The 15,398-nt window shown below is 33.6% G+C and overlaps 1 protein-coding gene across 1 annotated transcript; it reads left to right on the forward strand.

Annotated features, from left to right (window-relative positions):
* The first annotated feature begins 862 nt into the window (after positions 1-862).
* LOC141484592 (uncharacterized) lies at positions 863-5,692 on the forward strand. Its single transcript, XM_074179563.1, has 2 exons — positions 863-1,932; positions 5,041-5,692. Exons 1-2 carry the CDS (start codon positions 973-975, stop codon positions 5,359-5,361), a joined length of 1,281 nt encoding a protein of 426 aa, XP_074035664.1. The 5' UTR covers positions 863-972; the 3' UTR covers positions 5,362-5,692.
* The last annotated feature ends 9,706 nt before the right edge of the window (positions 5,693-15,398 follow it).

A 15,398-nucleotide genomic window follows, 5' to 3' on the forward strand; every position in this document is an offset into this window, starting at 1 on the left:
GAGTTTTGAGTGTATTTTATCGAATTTCAATTTATTTTATTCTAATTGTTGCAATAAAATTGAAAGCGGTAACATTTTTTAATAGAGAATGAAGAGAACTTCCAAACGATATATCAAAAGCCTATACTTCCTATCTGAAAAATTGGGGATTGTACCTGTCATCGACAGGGGTTGAAGGTAGGGGTAGCATTTTTCCGTTGATGTATGTTAAATTATAATTTAAATTTGACGTGTTTCAGGATGTTGTTAAAATATGTACCGTAACCGAAATTTTGAATTTATTTCATTTGGCTTTTGCACACTGTATATTGCAGTCATGTTTTTCGTCAGAAGGTGAACATTTTGCTCATTAACTTAAGGTCGAAATTATTTATTATTTACTTTTGAATTTTATTTTATGTTGTCCATAAATAGTTTTTAGAATTATTTTTTCCTTCTCAAAAATGAAGCTTGGTATGAAGAAAACACTAACGACAAAATAATTGTAGTTTTAGTTGCTTAATCTAAAAAAAAACTACAAAAAAGTGGCGTTCTTTTTTTCTCAATAATGTTCGTTGCGGTGCCCATTGAGACGCCACTGGACCTAATAATTTCAATCTAGCTCAAGCTTTATTACTTCAAATTACTGTAGCAAATTCACCGCCCTGTATCTCAGAAACGAAGCAACTCCGGACATATGTTCATAGGACCTTTTTTTTAAACGACCTAACGAATCACCCTATAAAGTTTCGAACCGTAGTTAGGAAACACCCTGTATAATAGGTATATCTATTCGACCTGATACTTCTCCCAAATACCTATACCCTACTCTTTTTTGAGTTTTTCTCCCTTTCATATTTTTGTCGATTATCCATGGCGTGATATGTCAAATAAAACTTCACCAAACACTTCCATGTAAAATACATCAAAACATATCAAATATTTATTGTTCTGTAATTTCGTAAATATGTTTCAAATCCTCGATTACCACCAATGAAAATGATTTACCGTAGAACAGAAAAACAGTGCGATCAAAAATTCATTGAAACAATATTCATACCAAAATGTTCATTGTTTCGACAAGCTGTTCAAAAGGATTTCAAATGCCTTGAATTCATGTTTAAGTGTGGGAAGTATTTTGGAACCACGCCTTTTAAACTCAAAGAGACAGTTTCCAAATCCATTTCGTCTGGAATTATAAGTAGTATTTTGCTCTCCCTTTACATGGTGAACATTTATTATTCTACTCATCAGAAAATTATTTACCATACTAATGGTCATAAAGTCATAGAAGGAGTATCATACATAATATCAGTAGCTCAATCTGTATTCGTAATCAACAGCATATTCATATTAACATTTCGTCGGGAGAAATCGTGGAGATACCTATTTGAAAATATTCTCGCCCTCGAGAGAATGATAACAAAGTTTTTGGATGATTTCAGTAAACCCTCTATGCTTTATTTTGGGCTTGGTTTGATGTACTTTCTACTAGTTTTCATTTTCATTTCGAAACTTTATTTCATATTCACGAGTCCCATACAATTGAAATCTATATTAGTTTTTGATGTGATGATAACTGCTTTTTATATTATCCTATTCAATTCTTATTATGTGATCCTGGCTAACTGGATGAGAAATAGAATAGATCACATCAATAGAATTTTGAAGAACTCATCGAAGAACGAGAGAATGACAGTCAGCGGCATAAATAAAATTACTATTTATTACAAATTGGTTCACACTATAGTTCACCAAGTTAATCTTATATTTGGTAGCACAATGTTCATCAATATATGCAATACAGTTCTATACATACTATTTTTCTTCCTTTATGCAATTGATGGTGGCCACATTGCCGCAGACCGGAAAATTTTAAATTATCTCCATTCAGTTACATATGTGGTAAGTGAAATAAGTAACCTATTGCTGTTGGAATGTGGAAATAAATTTGTTTTTACTGATTATTAGGTTTCGATAGCAGCCATAGATGGAATACACACTACATCAAACTTCTTGTATCTTATGAACTTTTCATAACGCTAACGAAAACGCACATAAACAGCTGTGTGGAACATTGAAATCGAAGCTTATCATAAAGTGCTTTGACAACATGAGCACAATCAATTGGGTGTGTGGATAACTTCAAAAAAAATATTTCAAAATTAAATTCCGAAACATTCTACTCTTTCAACATTCCTGCACTGTAGGATCTGGTGATTGCCCAACGAAAAACACCTACTTTCCCGGCTAATGTCACGATAGCCACATCACAGAGGCTATCGTGACTTGCTATCACAATGTTTCTTGTTCATCCAGCAGCAGAAAGTCGCTGAAATTTATACAGTAGATCTCTGAAGCATTGCCACTCGTCAGTGAAGAAAATATCTGACATCTGAAATATCTGCATTTAGGTAGGTCCAACGTGAGAGAGTATTCGACCCTACTCAGAAACCCGCCTGGGTTTACTGTGGCTCACCACCGCTCAAACCTAGATCAAATAAATTCAGCTTCTTCACGAAGCTGATCTGACTCATCGTTCAGACCAGATGAAAGTGAAACTGTTCCAAATACTGAAAACCTGATTTGGTACGCGGCAGGAAAAGCACAAAGTATAGTAACACATGGGCTGAAAAGTTCAAAATTGGCTTTATTCATCAGCATAATCTCCATCAAGTGTCACACAATCATCAGCTCCTCTTTAACATTTTAATACTACTTTCGTGGAACGATTCATCTTCTGCCTCCAAGTTGGCTTCAGTTTCAACAATACCCTCTCCATGCGAGCGAAATTTCTTACCGGTGAGCACTTTTTGAGGTCTGCGAATAGCCAGCAGTCGCTGGGAGCTAAATCTAGCGGATACGGTGGATATGGGAGCAATTCGAAGTGCAATTCATGTAGTTTTGCCATTATTTTGATTGACTTGTGATACGGAGTATTGTCTGGAATAAACAACTTTTTTTTGCCATATGCGGTCGTTTCTTTGCAATTTTCGCCTTCACGCGCTTCAATAACGCTATATAATATTCACTGTTGATAGTATTTTCCTTTTCAAGCTAGTCGATAAATATTACACCACGCACATCCCAAAATACCGAAGCCATCACCTTCCAAGCTGATTGTTGTTCTTTCGGGCATTTTGGATGAGGTTCACCAGTTGGTTTCCACTCAGATCACGCTCGTTTTGATTCCGGAGTGTAGAAGATTAAATCTTTCTCTTGAACACGATCACTTGGTGATCGAGGTGTTGAAATAACATTTTGTTGTTCGGATAAAACTCTAGTAATATCCATTACTCCACCAAAGGTTCGAAACAGTGCATCACAAGCCCTTTAGACGTTGAAATTTCCAAATAGATAAATGTACAATATGTAACACGAATAGAATGTGCACCTTACAGACTGAAGCAAGTACTAGAACAAACTTCCAGGTTGAATATCAAGATTTCTAGAAAAAAAAGTTGCCAGCCTGTTTGATCCTACTATTCCCTTTTTCACTAGTGGAGTGGACTAAATTGAGATACAACTGATCCAAATTGATGAGTAGAGATCAGACATGATGTATTGGCTGTACACAAAGGTGGTTAGATCGTGATAACAAATAAATTTCTGGATTAGTGGGCAATGAACACCAAAAAAACGGCAAGAGAAACTTCCTAACTTGATTTCTGGAATTACTGGAAAAGGCAAGAGTGGGTTAATGCACGCCAAAAATTTCTTCACGCTACAAAAGGGATCCGATGAATTGGAAAGTAGAATATGTCGAGAAAACACATGACACCGAAGTCGTGGAGATATGATAACGAACAATTATCCCAATATTCTTACCGAGAGCCAGGCCGTTACCGTTGATTAGTTATCGTCCACTTGCAAACAACATCCCTCATCCACCTAGCGACGGATTGAATGAGTAGTACGAACCACTCACGCTAACCAATTGGTTAGCGGTTGTTAATTTGTTAGAAAAATGTATTTTCAAAACAGGACTGTTTGAGGCAGCTCCGGTATAGCTGTTTGAGGAAGTGATTTTATAGCAAAACACGTGTCGTAGTTTTGGAAATTTCATAGTGAAAATCAGTAATTTTTATGGGTTTTGATGCGGACATTCATCAAGTATCGATATTCCATTCAATCTATATTTTTATAGATAAACCGAATATGTAGTTTTTGGCTTTCTACTATTCCATATTGATACAAAAAAATGTTGGAATCTTCCAAAGAAAGGAAGGAAGCAATTAATTTTAAAAGAAGTAATTCCATACATAGATATGTCAATCATGCGAAGAAGTAACTTTCAGACTCAAACTGGAAGAAAAAGCCTTCCTGAAACAGCTACTTTCACATAAACATTGAATTACACGAAAGAAAAATTCTTTCGAAACAAATACTTAAAAAACACTTTTCTCTACTCAGTTTGTATGCCAAACATTCGTTATGGAATTAATCAGATATCATTCACAGGAGTTCTACACAGTATGCTAAATGAAAGGTAAAAATTTTACTTACATGGAACAATGTCATCCCCACTGGTAGACATCGATGTTTCGCCGTAAAACACTTGCTCCAGACACCAATCTGAATAACATTGAAAGAAAAAACACACAATTCATTCATAAATTACGATTTTTATGTCACGAAATAAGTTTGATCTACGTATATCATCGATGACATCGTAATGACATTCATTCACATTTTTTATTATATCCCAGCCAAAAGGAATATTGTTTGAATTGAAAGGGTTACATTTTTAGGAGTGAATAATTTTTTGGGAAAGAAAGTTTTTGGCTTTCTACTACTTGATCTTGATCCAAAAAAAATGTGGGAATCTAAAAATAAAACCATTTCAATTCAAACAATATTCCTTTTGGCTGGGAAATAGTCAAATATGTGAATTAATGTCATTACGATGTCATCGATATTTCAAAAGATAACAAATATTAGTACGTGAATTTCATTACAACTTGAAACCATGAAACATCAAAAGAATCGAAATTCCCATTCGTCGTGCGATATTTACTTTGAATGATCGAAATATTCTAAATCAACTTCCTTTTTTTTCAGGTTTCACTGGTGATTTTAGTCATGGCATGTGAATCAGTAGAACAAAGTGGTAAAAGGATCGTCAAGACATGCTACAGTATCCATGAAAGTGTAGAAAATACTTTAGTTCGACAACAGCTTGAACTTCTAGTGCAATATGCCGAACAATGGAAACCACGGTTTTCAGCAGGAGGATTCTATGATATAAACCAATCTTGCCTCTCTTCAATTTTTTCGGCTATTATTACATATTTGGTTATAATCATACAGTTCAATATGGTCCTGGTTGATGAGAAAGACGAGCCACCCACAGAGAAAAATGTCACCCTAAAAACTTGGTAGACTCAAAGTCGAATATCATGAAGCACATGTTTTTACAGTTTTTGAAGTTACAAAAATTAGTTGCACAAAAAATTTTGTGTAGGTGTGTAAATGTTGGACTTAAATAACACTATCGTACACAAATTTTATATAGACACTATAAAAAAGCAAACAAAAAATATATAAAGCTTCAGAGGTGTGAAATAAAAGTGACCAAAATTATGTGTGTAATCAAATGATAATTCATTTGTCATTATTTTTTGATCCTATACAGGCGATATTTCTTTGCTGAAAAATGAATCAGTTTTTTATGTGATACTAGTGAAAAGCAGCATTCATAGTGCAAAGAATATTTATGTAACTGTGTTATGTCATAAATGTAAATTAGAAGAAATAGAGTTGAAAATTACTTCAACAAATTCATTATTTTGAAATGGGAAGTACAAATAATCGAATGAATAGAAAAAGAATATTGTCACTTTTTCACATTATCAGTTGGTTGAGACAAAAAACGTTGCTTTTTGGAAAATTGCTAACAGCAGCATTAGGAAAAACGAACATGGCACAGGATAGACTGATTCCAGAAAATAGCTTCCTACGAGTATTTTGTATCGGTCATTGATAGTGAAAATTAACTGATTCTGTGAAGTAACTTTGATATTGAATTGGTTATTCCCAAGGCAATACTCTAGATCCAATTTCTCAACAAAGTTTTATTTAAGTTATGATGTTTGTATCTAGGTTAGGTTAGGTCCAAAGTGAGTGGGTCTATTCGACCCTCCACCGCAACCCGCAAGGGTTTATTGTGGCTCGCACCTATTCACACTCGACCAAATAAACCCAGATTCTTAACGAAGCCGATTAGTTTGCATAGTGAGTTGTCTTTCAGGTCAGATGGTAAGAGTACGGCTCTGCCGAACTCTAAAAGCCTGATTCAGTCCCCAGCGGGGAAGGCACAAAGTATGTGCTTTGCTGTTTCATCATTTTCCAAACAGAGGCGACACACACTGTCCTCCGATAGTCCGAGTCTCTGCATATGATGATTCAAATGACAGTGACCTGTGAGAAGGCCTGTTAGATATCGTAATTCATCCCTACCGTAGTCCAACAACTGTTCAGTATCAAGCTTTGAGAGTGAATAAACGCCTTGGAGTGAGCTAATACTGGAAGATTGCCAGAAGTCCATAAATATTTTTGCCATATTTGGTTTGGCAAAGCCTAAAGCGATGCCAATGACAGGTTCTGGTTCAATGAAGATGCTTGCAGCACCCTCCTTTGCAAGGGAGTCAGCAATCTCATTGTCTTCCAGGCTAGTATGGCCAGGAATCCAGACCAGAGACAATCTGTTAGGCGTTGCTTGGTAGAAGCCAAGAGCTTCCAACGCCGCTCGACTGTCCGAGAATGCTTTTATTGACTTGTGTATGAAGTTGGATTCTTCCAATCTCTCCGCACACAATTCAATAGCGTGAATTCCCGCTTGAAATACAGCCGCATAGGTTTCTAGGCAGGTGGATATATCTGTCCTGGGTCTGCGACTGAAAACACCTGCACCAGAACCGGAAGGTGTTTTTGATTCATCTGTGAACCAACAACTATCTGCTCTCAATATTGCCTTCTCCTGGAAGATCCAGTCCTCTCTACTCGGGAACAGTATTTTATAAGGCAGTTCGTAGTTGACAGTTGACAAGTATTTCCAATACCAATTGGAACAGCACTCGACATAGACACATTATTTTTCAGGGGTAGTTTTTTAGTTACTCATTCTTACAATCATAGCAATTGATTACTCCATGAAAAAGTTATCTCAACTGAATTTTTCCACCATGGGTGATTATGAAAAACTTCGAAATTTAAGGTAGTTGTCTTCCGAGTCGAAAACTTTAAAATACAATGAAAACACAAATAATCACACGAATTCTCGTCAAACATATATTTACAAAATAATAGAGGCCAACAAAATTTCTAGAAAAATCAAAATTCGTCTTCGCTATATTCAGATGAGGTGAAATCAACATCGGGTTGAATAACGATTGGATTTATGGCACTTTCCACATAGTATTTGTTCTCTTCTTTTATAATGCGGGCCACACAGTTCTTCCACACATCACTATTACCTACTTCATTCACCACTCGCCTTATATTGTCAAGCACTACAGCATTCAAAGACGGTGACTGATTACATTTCCGCAAGCTTTCTTTCATTGTGGCCCAAATCATTTCATTTGGATTGAACACACAAAAGTATGGAGGCAAACGGAAGAGAATATGACCACGTGTTTCACACATCGAATCAATAATATAATCTTTTTTGAAATTACGTTGTTTTATGGTCGCCAGTAATATCTTTTTCATTGGAATCTTTTCGGGTATTTCCATGTCATGATCTCGCATGAAACCATCAATATCTGCTTTTTTGTATTATTTTTTGGTATTTTAGTTAATAACTGAGATAACAATAACCGAGTTTGGAGGAATATTTGGGAGAACCTGCTCACTGAACCAGGTTTCGAATAAAGTCGTAGTCATATCTTCGTGGTAATCAGCAGACGAATCTTTCATATTTTTGGCCGACAGAAGCAAAGCGTTAGGTACGAAAACACTTTCATTCCTGGCATGCAAAATTATAACACGTTTTCCACTTGAAGAAGGTGTCTTCAAAGTACAATACTTGGTTTCGTCGTAATTAATTTGTCCGCTTTTCAATCTATTGTTGACAAATTAATTAGCAGGTAGTGGTTCCACTAGTTAATTACCGAAAAATCAAATAGGATCATCATCATTTAACAAACAAAGTCCACATCGGACCAAAAAACTTTAGATATATAAACAGCTAACCCTTGTCTTCAGATTCAGTATCAATTTGTTTCTCCTGAAGATGCTAACCATGTTTGCGAAACGCTCGTTGAGTGCAAAAATATCAGTTTGGTGTTAGAGTAATTGATCTCTAGGAAAAGTTTTCAAAAATCGGTTTGCAAAACCACTCACTACCTCACCTAACCCCACGAACACACGGCACTGATAAAAAAATATTGTGAAACGGACAAAAAATTAGTATTCAGCCAGTCCAGCTAGCCGAGCCTTTATTCCTCAACAACAGTTGATAGCAACGTTTACTAACTATTTGGGCGACTAGGGGCCACAGGCAAGAAATGTTTATGACTGTACTGTTATTTTCATTGCCGTTCCAATTGGGAATGGATAGACTATACACTCTGCATTAAATTGATTCGTGCAATTGGCAATGTGAATCGCACGTTGATAAATGATACCTTGCCGATCCCCAGCTCTCACAAGTTTCAACTTTTGAAAGTTGTGGTTCGTAGGGGGGCGACAGCTGGTTGAAAAAAATTCCAAACAGATTTTGTACAGAACAGATTCTGTTCAGAGCTGGTGGATGGAAGCTTTGTACTCAAATCGACCGCCGTGTTGCTATTTTCCAACCCGTGTTAGGAATCATACGTTAAAAAGTAAGACCTCATTAGTCGCACAAGTTCCGACTTCTGAGGGTTGTCTTTCGTAGGGGTGCGACAGCTGGTTAGAATAAAAACAGGTTTCCAAAAATGTTTTTTAATAGTTTTCAATTTCATTATTGATTAAAGATTATTTCTATTTTCATGACAAAAGCGAAAATTCTAATGTTTTTTTTAAATACATTATGACTTATTGTCTTCAATAAATACAATCTATTTCTACTATACTTGATGAAATTGAGAGCTTAAAACCTTACTGCTTTGTGCCAAAGGGAAATCACCTGTTTGATTGAAGTAAACATCATGTCACTTATGAGTCTATGGAATAGACGTTAAAGATGAATAAATACAACTTCCCAAATGTAGAAAGAAATTTCTTATTTCGATGTGGTTCTGCCCACCAGATGCACGTTCCTTAGAAAACGGTGAGAAAGACAGAAGTCTCAAGTATCTTCCTAGATTTGACAATCTCTACAGAAATACATCTCTCAGCTTTAGATCAACTTTTCCATACTCACTGGAAGAGTAGAAAATCAATTTTCTTGAATACTTCAACTATTCTAACAGATTTTTCGTATACAGAAAGGAATTCACATACAATAATTCTTATTTCTGGGAAATATAATACTGAGGAAGTAATGCCTGTTCTACATAACTTCCATGAAACAAATAATAAATGAGACAAATGGAAGATAAGCTAATAAAAAAAACAGTAAATCAGTAATTTGACTTTATTTACAAATTTTCTCTCTTCTTTATCGAAGAGAATATAAGTATCTTCGCCGAAGGATTATTGAATCCCTGATATTGTTGAAATTTCGAATACTTCCTCCCTTGCTGTTGTCTTCTCTTGGGAAGGTCTAGCAAGAATTATTGGCTTGTGCGATTTTCGGGAAATGTGCTAATTTACTACACAGTTTTTTGTAATTCCATTATGTTTCAATTTTTGAATTCAGAAATATTCCAATTGATCATCAAGGAACTAGACTCATCCCATCTGAATGCTTTTCATTGCCTCTATAGACAACTGTACTTGTCTTGTTTTTATTAATACATATACAATGTTGTTATAGAAGTGCAGTCCATTCTCATGTGTTTCGAAAAAAATTCGTTAACTAACCATTCTTCTGTCGTGTCTTCGATGATTTTAAGTTATTTTTCTATATTTACCTTCTTTTCATTTCAACATTTTTTGTTGTGAACATTTCTTCTTTTCAAAATATTTTTCCATCGGTGTTCAGATGTGTCACGTTTTCAAAATGTACTGGCTTCCACTATTCAACGAAATTGAATAAGTTGTCAATGATACCATAAAAAGAAATATCAAATGTGTTTATACAATTCAACATTTATTATAAAATATAATCAAAAATTATCCAACATTCCTCACTTACTATTTTATAGAATTTTAATAATAATAATAATGATGTTTATTCACCGTATTGATCACATGTATATAACAGATATTGGGTAAACAAACGTATGCATCACAGAAGCAACATTTTTAAAAAAATGTTCTTTGTGCGTGATATTGTCAAATTCTAAATTATAACTAAACTAAAGAAAAGAAATGTTTAAACTGAATGAATAGATATAAACTGTTGAAAATAAATTAGCAAAATGAATTGAAAATTAACTATATACATAATATGAAACACATAAGGATATGATGGGATTAAAATTAAGTACTTTTTATAGAGTTCATTTTACAGGGGTTTTATGCTCACTTATATCAGTCATATTGTATTTTAGTAAGGTAGGCACCACAATTTTTTTTATGCTGATTAATAATTTGATGAAACAGAATTCGATCAGAATTTTTGAGCCGCTTTTATAGTTCTTTCATGAATTTGAATTCATTTTGTCTATTAATTATTTGTATTTTTTCCAATACTATGCTCCAGATCTTTGGGCCAAGATAACTACAGTGTAGTTGACCTACCAATTTTTGGTATTGTCCAACAGAAAAATATTTTTCAACATTATCAATTCAAAAATTATAGTCTTTTGATCATCTTCATGATTATTCTTTGAATAAATGCAACATAAGTCCAAATTACCTTCCAGTTCATATTTTCTACCAGTAGAAAATATCATACTCGCTTGAAATTCTCATGAATCTTCTGCCTTTATTCAAGACAAGGAGAACAACATTTCTAATGAAATCTGTCTCGGGATTCGCTTCGTTACAAAGAGACACAAGTCGCTTTTTATTATTTCTCATTCCTATGAACCAGGGTTAAATGGAAGATACTTGTTGCTTTTTGGCGGAGATAGTCAGTGGATACCCACACTTAACTTGCATAGGCGTCCTTTTAATTATTCTCTGGGGGCACTTCAGAATAGAACAATCTGAGAGAATTAAGAAAAAAAGAATAACGCAATTCAGTTCGAAATAAACTCTTTTAAAAAAGATGTGGATTATACAAAAAAGGTTCTCTCAGATACAAACTAAGAGAAAAAAACCATTCGAAAGAACCACTTTCAAACATATGAACATACACGAACTTTTTTTATTCAGTTTGTACAAACTTCAAACATTCGTTTGACGACAAGAACTCTACAAGACACAATATATGTAAGGAAAAATGATTTTCATGTTATTCAATGTTCATATTCATTTTGAACCTGATGGATGTCCTTCTTTCTTCGTTAATTTTCCTCATTTTCTTTAAAAAAAGGTCGAACAGAAAGCTAAAAATATTAATGTTGAAAAATATTCCCTCTTCAATTTAGAACAATAACGTAACAAATGTTTTGTATAGAAGCTTTTTAAAAAATTTTTAATATACAGGGTACCCAATGGAAGCGTGGCGTATCAAATCCAGGTTCTTCAAAGGAATGAGATACATTGCTTTCCATATTTGGATTTCGTCAGGAAAGTAGTTTTAAAAAATATGGGTATACACCGAGTGGTTCAGAAGTTATGCCAAAAATAATATCTAAAGTTGATCTACTCAACCGTCCAATTTTCAATGAAAACTTTTTTGAATAGCCTGTTATGAAGATGTTTCAAAAATATACTTTTTCCATTATTAATTTTACCAACATCTTTATTTCTAATACTGACTGAATCGAAACTCGATTTTTTTTAATATGAGGTTGTAGCTCAACGATTCGAAAATTATAATAGGAATAGATTCAAAAATATATTATATTCAGCATTCAATTTCTCCTGCAAATCAAAATTTCAGGCGCAAATAAATTCATATGAGCAACCTTTTCTGAAATATCAAAAGGGAAACTTTTCGGGAAAGAAAGGTTTTGGCTTTATACTTCTCCATCTTTCATTCATTACATTAGGAAGGAGTCCTGTGAATGATATCTGATTCGATTTCATTACGAATGTTTGGAATACAAACGGAATAGAGAAAAGTATTTTTCTTATAATTCAGCATTCATATAGAAGTATTTTCGAAAGTATTTTCGTGTAATTCAATGTTTATATGAAAGTAGTTATTTCTTCCAGTTTGTGTCTGAAAGTTACTTCTTTACAAGATCTACACATCTTTGTATAGAGTTACTTTTTTGAAATAAATTGCATCCTTCATTTCTTTGGAAGATTCTCACATTTTTCATCAAACAATGTTAAGCCTAGGTTCTCTGAAAAATCACAACTTGGATTCTGTAAAACAACATTTCCTTGGAAATGGAGAGAGAAAAATAGCTTTCTCAAATATTGAATCTTCCAGTATCTCAGTCAAATCAACTTTCAACTCATCGGGGGCGAATCAAAGGCACCCTGAGACAGTAATTAATTTGAATTGAAGGGGTTATATTTTTAAGGAGTGATTAATTTTTGGGAAAGAAAGTTTTTGGCTTTCTACTACTCCATCTTGATACAAAAAAAGAAGGATGAGGGAGTCTTCCAAAGAAAGGAAGGAAGTAACTCTATACATGGATGTGTAGATCATGCAAAGAAGTAACTTTCAGACACAAACTGAAAGAAAGTCCTCCTGAAACAGCTACTTTCATATAAACATTGAATTATATGAAAGAAAAAATTCTTTCGAAACAAATACTACTATAATAACACTGAATTATACAGAAGATACTTTTCTCTACTCAGTTTGTATTTCAAACATTCGTTGTGGAATAAAAATCAGATATCATTCACATGAGTTCTACTTTAAATGAATGGTAACAAATTGCACTTACATATAGTTACTTCCTTCCTTTCTTTGGAAAACTCCCTCACCTTTCTTTTTTCGTATCAAGATGGAGTAGTAAAAAGCCAAAAACTTTCTTTCCCAAAAGTAATTAATTATTCTGGTACTATCACTGAATTCAAGATTCTTTTGGTTGCATCCAAAATTGCTAACGAAGTTGTGAAAATATAGTTTTATGGAATACATGGAATACTTGTATTCCATGTAAACCAATAGGTGGTTCCACTTATGTTTCGCTTGCGTTCACGCAGCTATTTTTATCAAGTACTTTCTTGGTTTTTCTCATTTTGTCTTCAATCGAGGACCGCCTGCCCGGTAATGACGATGCCCAATAGGCTGAAACAGCTGTCTACCGGTGACTCTTAAATTGAAATCGATATGGGAATGATCAAAAAGTACTTATCTATTCGTTTTTTGATTTTCATAGAATTATTTTCCAGCAGCTTGACTGCATTAACCTTTCTAGATTTCATATCATTTCTAGAAACATGTGGATTCGTTTTCCGATGGCATTTCACGTTAGCTTCCCAAATTTCTGCTACCGCAGTTGTCGGTTGATTGGTCAAATCACCAACACTGACATAAAAACTTTATATATATATATATATATATATATATATATATATATATATATATATATATATATATATATATATATATATATATATATATATATGGTCATAGTCCCTTTGGTTCACTTTTCGTTCTGCGCCCATGAAATGTTTCCTATGCGATTAAAATGGAAAACACCAGTATAAATCTGTCAGACAAAATCCCAAAGAAAGAGATATTACTTTTAGTTAGTACCTTCGTTAAAATATTCCTGTTTATTTATTAGGTATGATAATGGTCGGTAAATTCGAATTAGATATAATTATGAGAGTTTGGTGTATCTCAAGATTGATTCGACTTAAAAAGTAATGGGATTAGTATTGAAATATGGTTGAAAATTCAATGCTATGGAAGCACAGAAGATACACATATTTGTATTACTCGTTTTTTAAAAATTACGACTTTAAAGTTGTAGTTTCGAGATTGAAGTCGAAATTTCGAGTTTAAGGTCGAGATTGAAGGACACATTTCGAGATTGAAGTCGAAACTTCATTTATAAAGGCGTGATTTTGAGTTGAAAGTCAAAATTTTTAGAAAAAAGTCGAAATTTCGAGTTTTAAAGTCGTATTTTCCAAGAAACAAAAGATAAAAATATTTGGTCTTTCTGCGTTTCCGTGCAATACCGAGAAATGGTTTTATTATAATAATATGGAGTTCGACAAGTGCTGACAAAAAATGTTTTCACTACTTTCGAAAGCTATTGTATTAGAACAATATTTTCATATTATTTTTTCAATTTGAATTCACTGGTACAAAAGTCATGAATATGTTTGTATTGTGGTTTAATAAAATGATTGTAGATTGAAATTAAAAGCCGTTATTAAGAAAAATAATTTTCTCCAACTATCTATAGTATATCTAATAGTTAACAATGAAAAAAATACCCAGTCTACTTTCAAAATGCTTGTTACATTTGACAAATGTTATTCAAATCCAAAGATATTTCCATAAGACAGATTCTTCAAAACTTCCACACTCAATATTTAGACTCATAACCTCATAAAAAATATTACCTATGTTTATTATCATCATTACTATTAATCTCACAATAAACCAGTCGTCATGATATTTCGAGCAATTTCCAGATGAACATTGTCGTTTATAATATCGTTTCAAGTATAACTGTTAACATATTCCATAAACTGACAATATAACCATTTTCGCATTTCTATGCAGACTTGAGGAATTTTCAAGTTTTTATAATCAATACGATCTACAGCAATGTATTCACTAACTAATAGGCAGTAACAGATTAACCAAATGACAACATTTATTTTTGTTTCATAATGACTTTAAGAATTTATTGTTATGCAACAGGATAAACATTGCTATTTCTGTAGGTTTCTAAAAGAGTAGCTACTACTGAGAAGGTTTTCAGTTCAAAATCCTGTGAAAATACTTATTATCAAACATGTATGTGATACATCTGAAAGTGACATAAATAATAGTGACAATATCTGAAATACTAGTGAAAAATTCAAAAGACTCATGAAAATATCCAGTTCAATATATTTTATTCTGTTTCCATGCTAACTTAATCTGCCCTTTAGACTAACTCTAGCGACTTCTTTGAGTAGGAATTTACTATTTAGAACGAGCTGAATGTTGCACATCAAATCACTGTTTTTTTCCCTCTCATCAATCTTCTCAAGCTTCTAATATACTGATGCTAACAAAATCAAAAAACTTTACCTTTCTCTCGTAGTTTTTGGGGACTCCCTTTCAAATATCATTCCCAAACTATATGGTGAGATTGTCTAGCGGTGGTGGAGTTTCTCGATGTCGAAAACTTTTCTATCACAGACCT

Source organism: Leptinotarsa decemlineata, unplaced genomic scaffold (genome assembly GCF_025532065.1).
Source record: "Leptinotarsa decemlineata unplaced genomic scaffold, Ldec_3_MD MMD2_tig00026282_RagTag_RagTag, whole genome shotgun sequence".
Taxonomy (NCBI): Eukaryota; Metazoa; Arthropoda; class Insecta; order Coleoptera; family Chrysomelidae; genus Leptinotarsa; species Leptinotarsa decemlineata.

Excerpts from the sequence above, each read along its gene's own strand:
- LOC141484592 (XM_074179563.1), top strand. The coding sequence starts at position 973 with ATGAAAATGATTTACCGTAGAACAGAAAAACAGTGCGATCAAAAATTC. Across the intron at positions 1,933-5,040 it reads TGGAATGTGGAAATAAATTT|GTTTCACTGGTGATTTTAGT; the intron begins GTTTTTACTGAT and ends CTTTTTTTTCAG.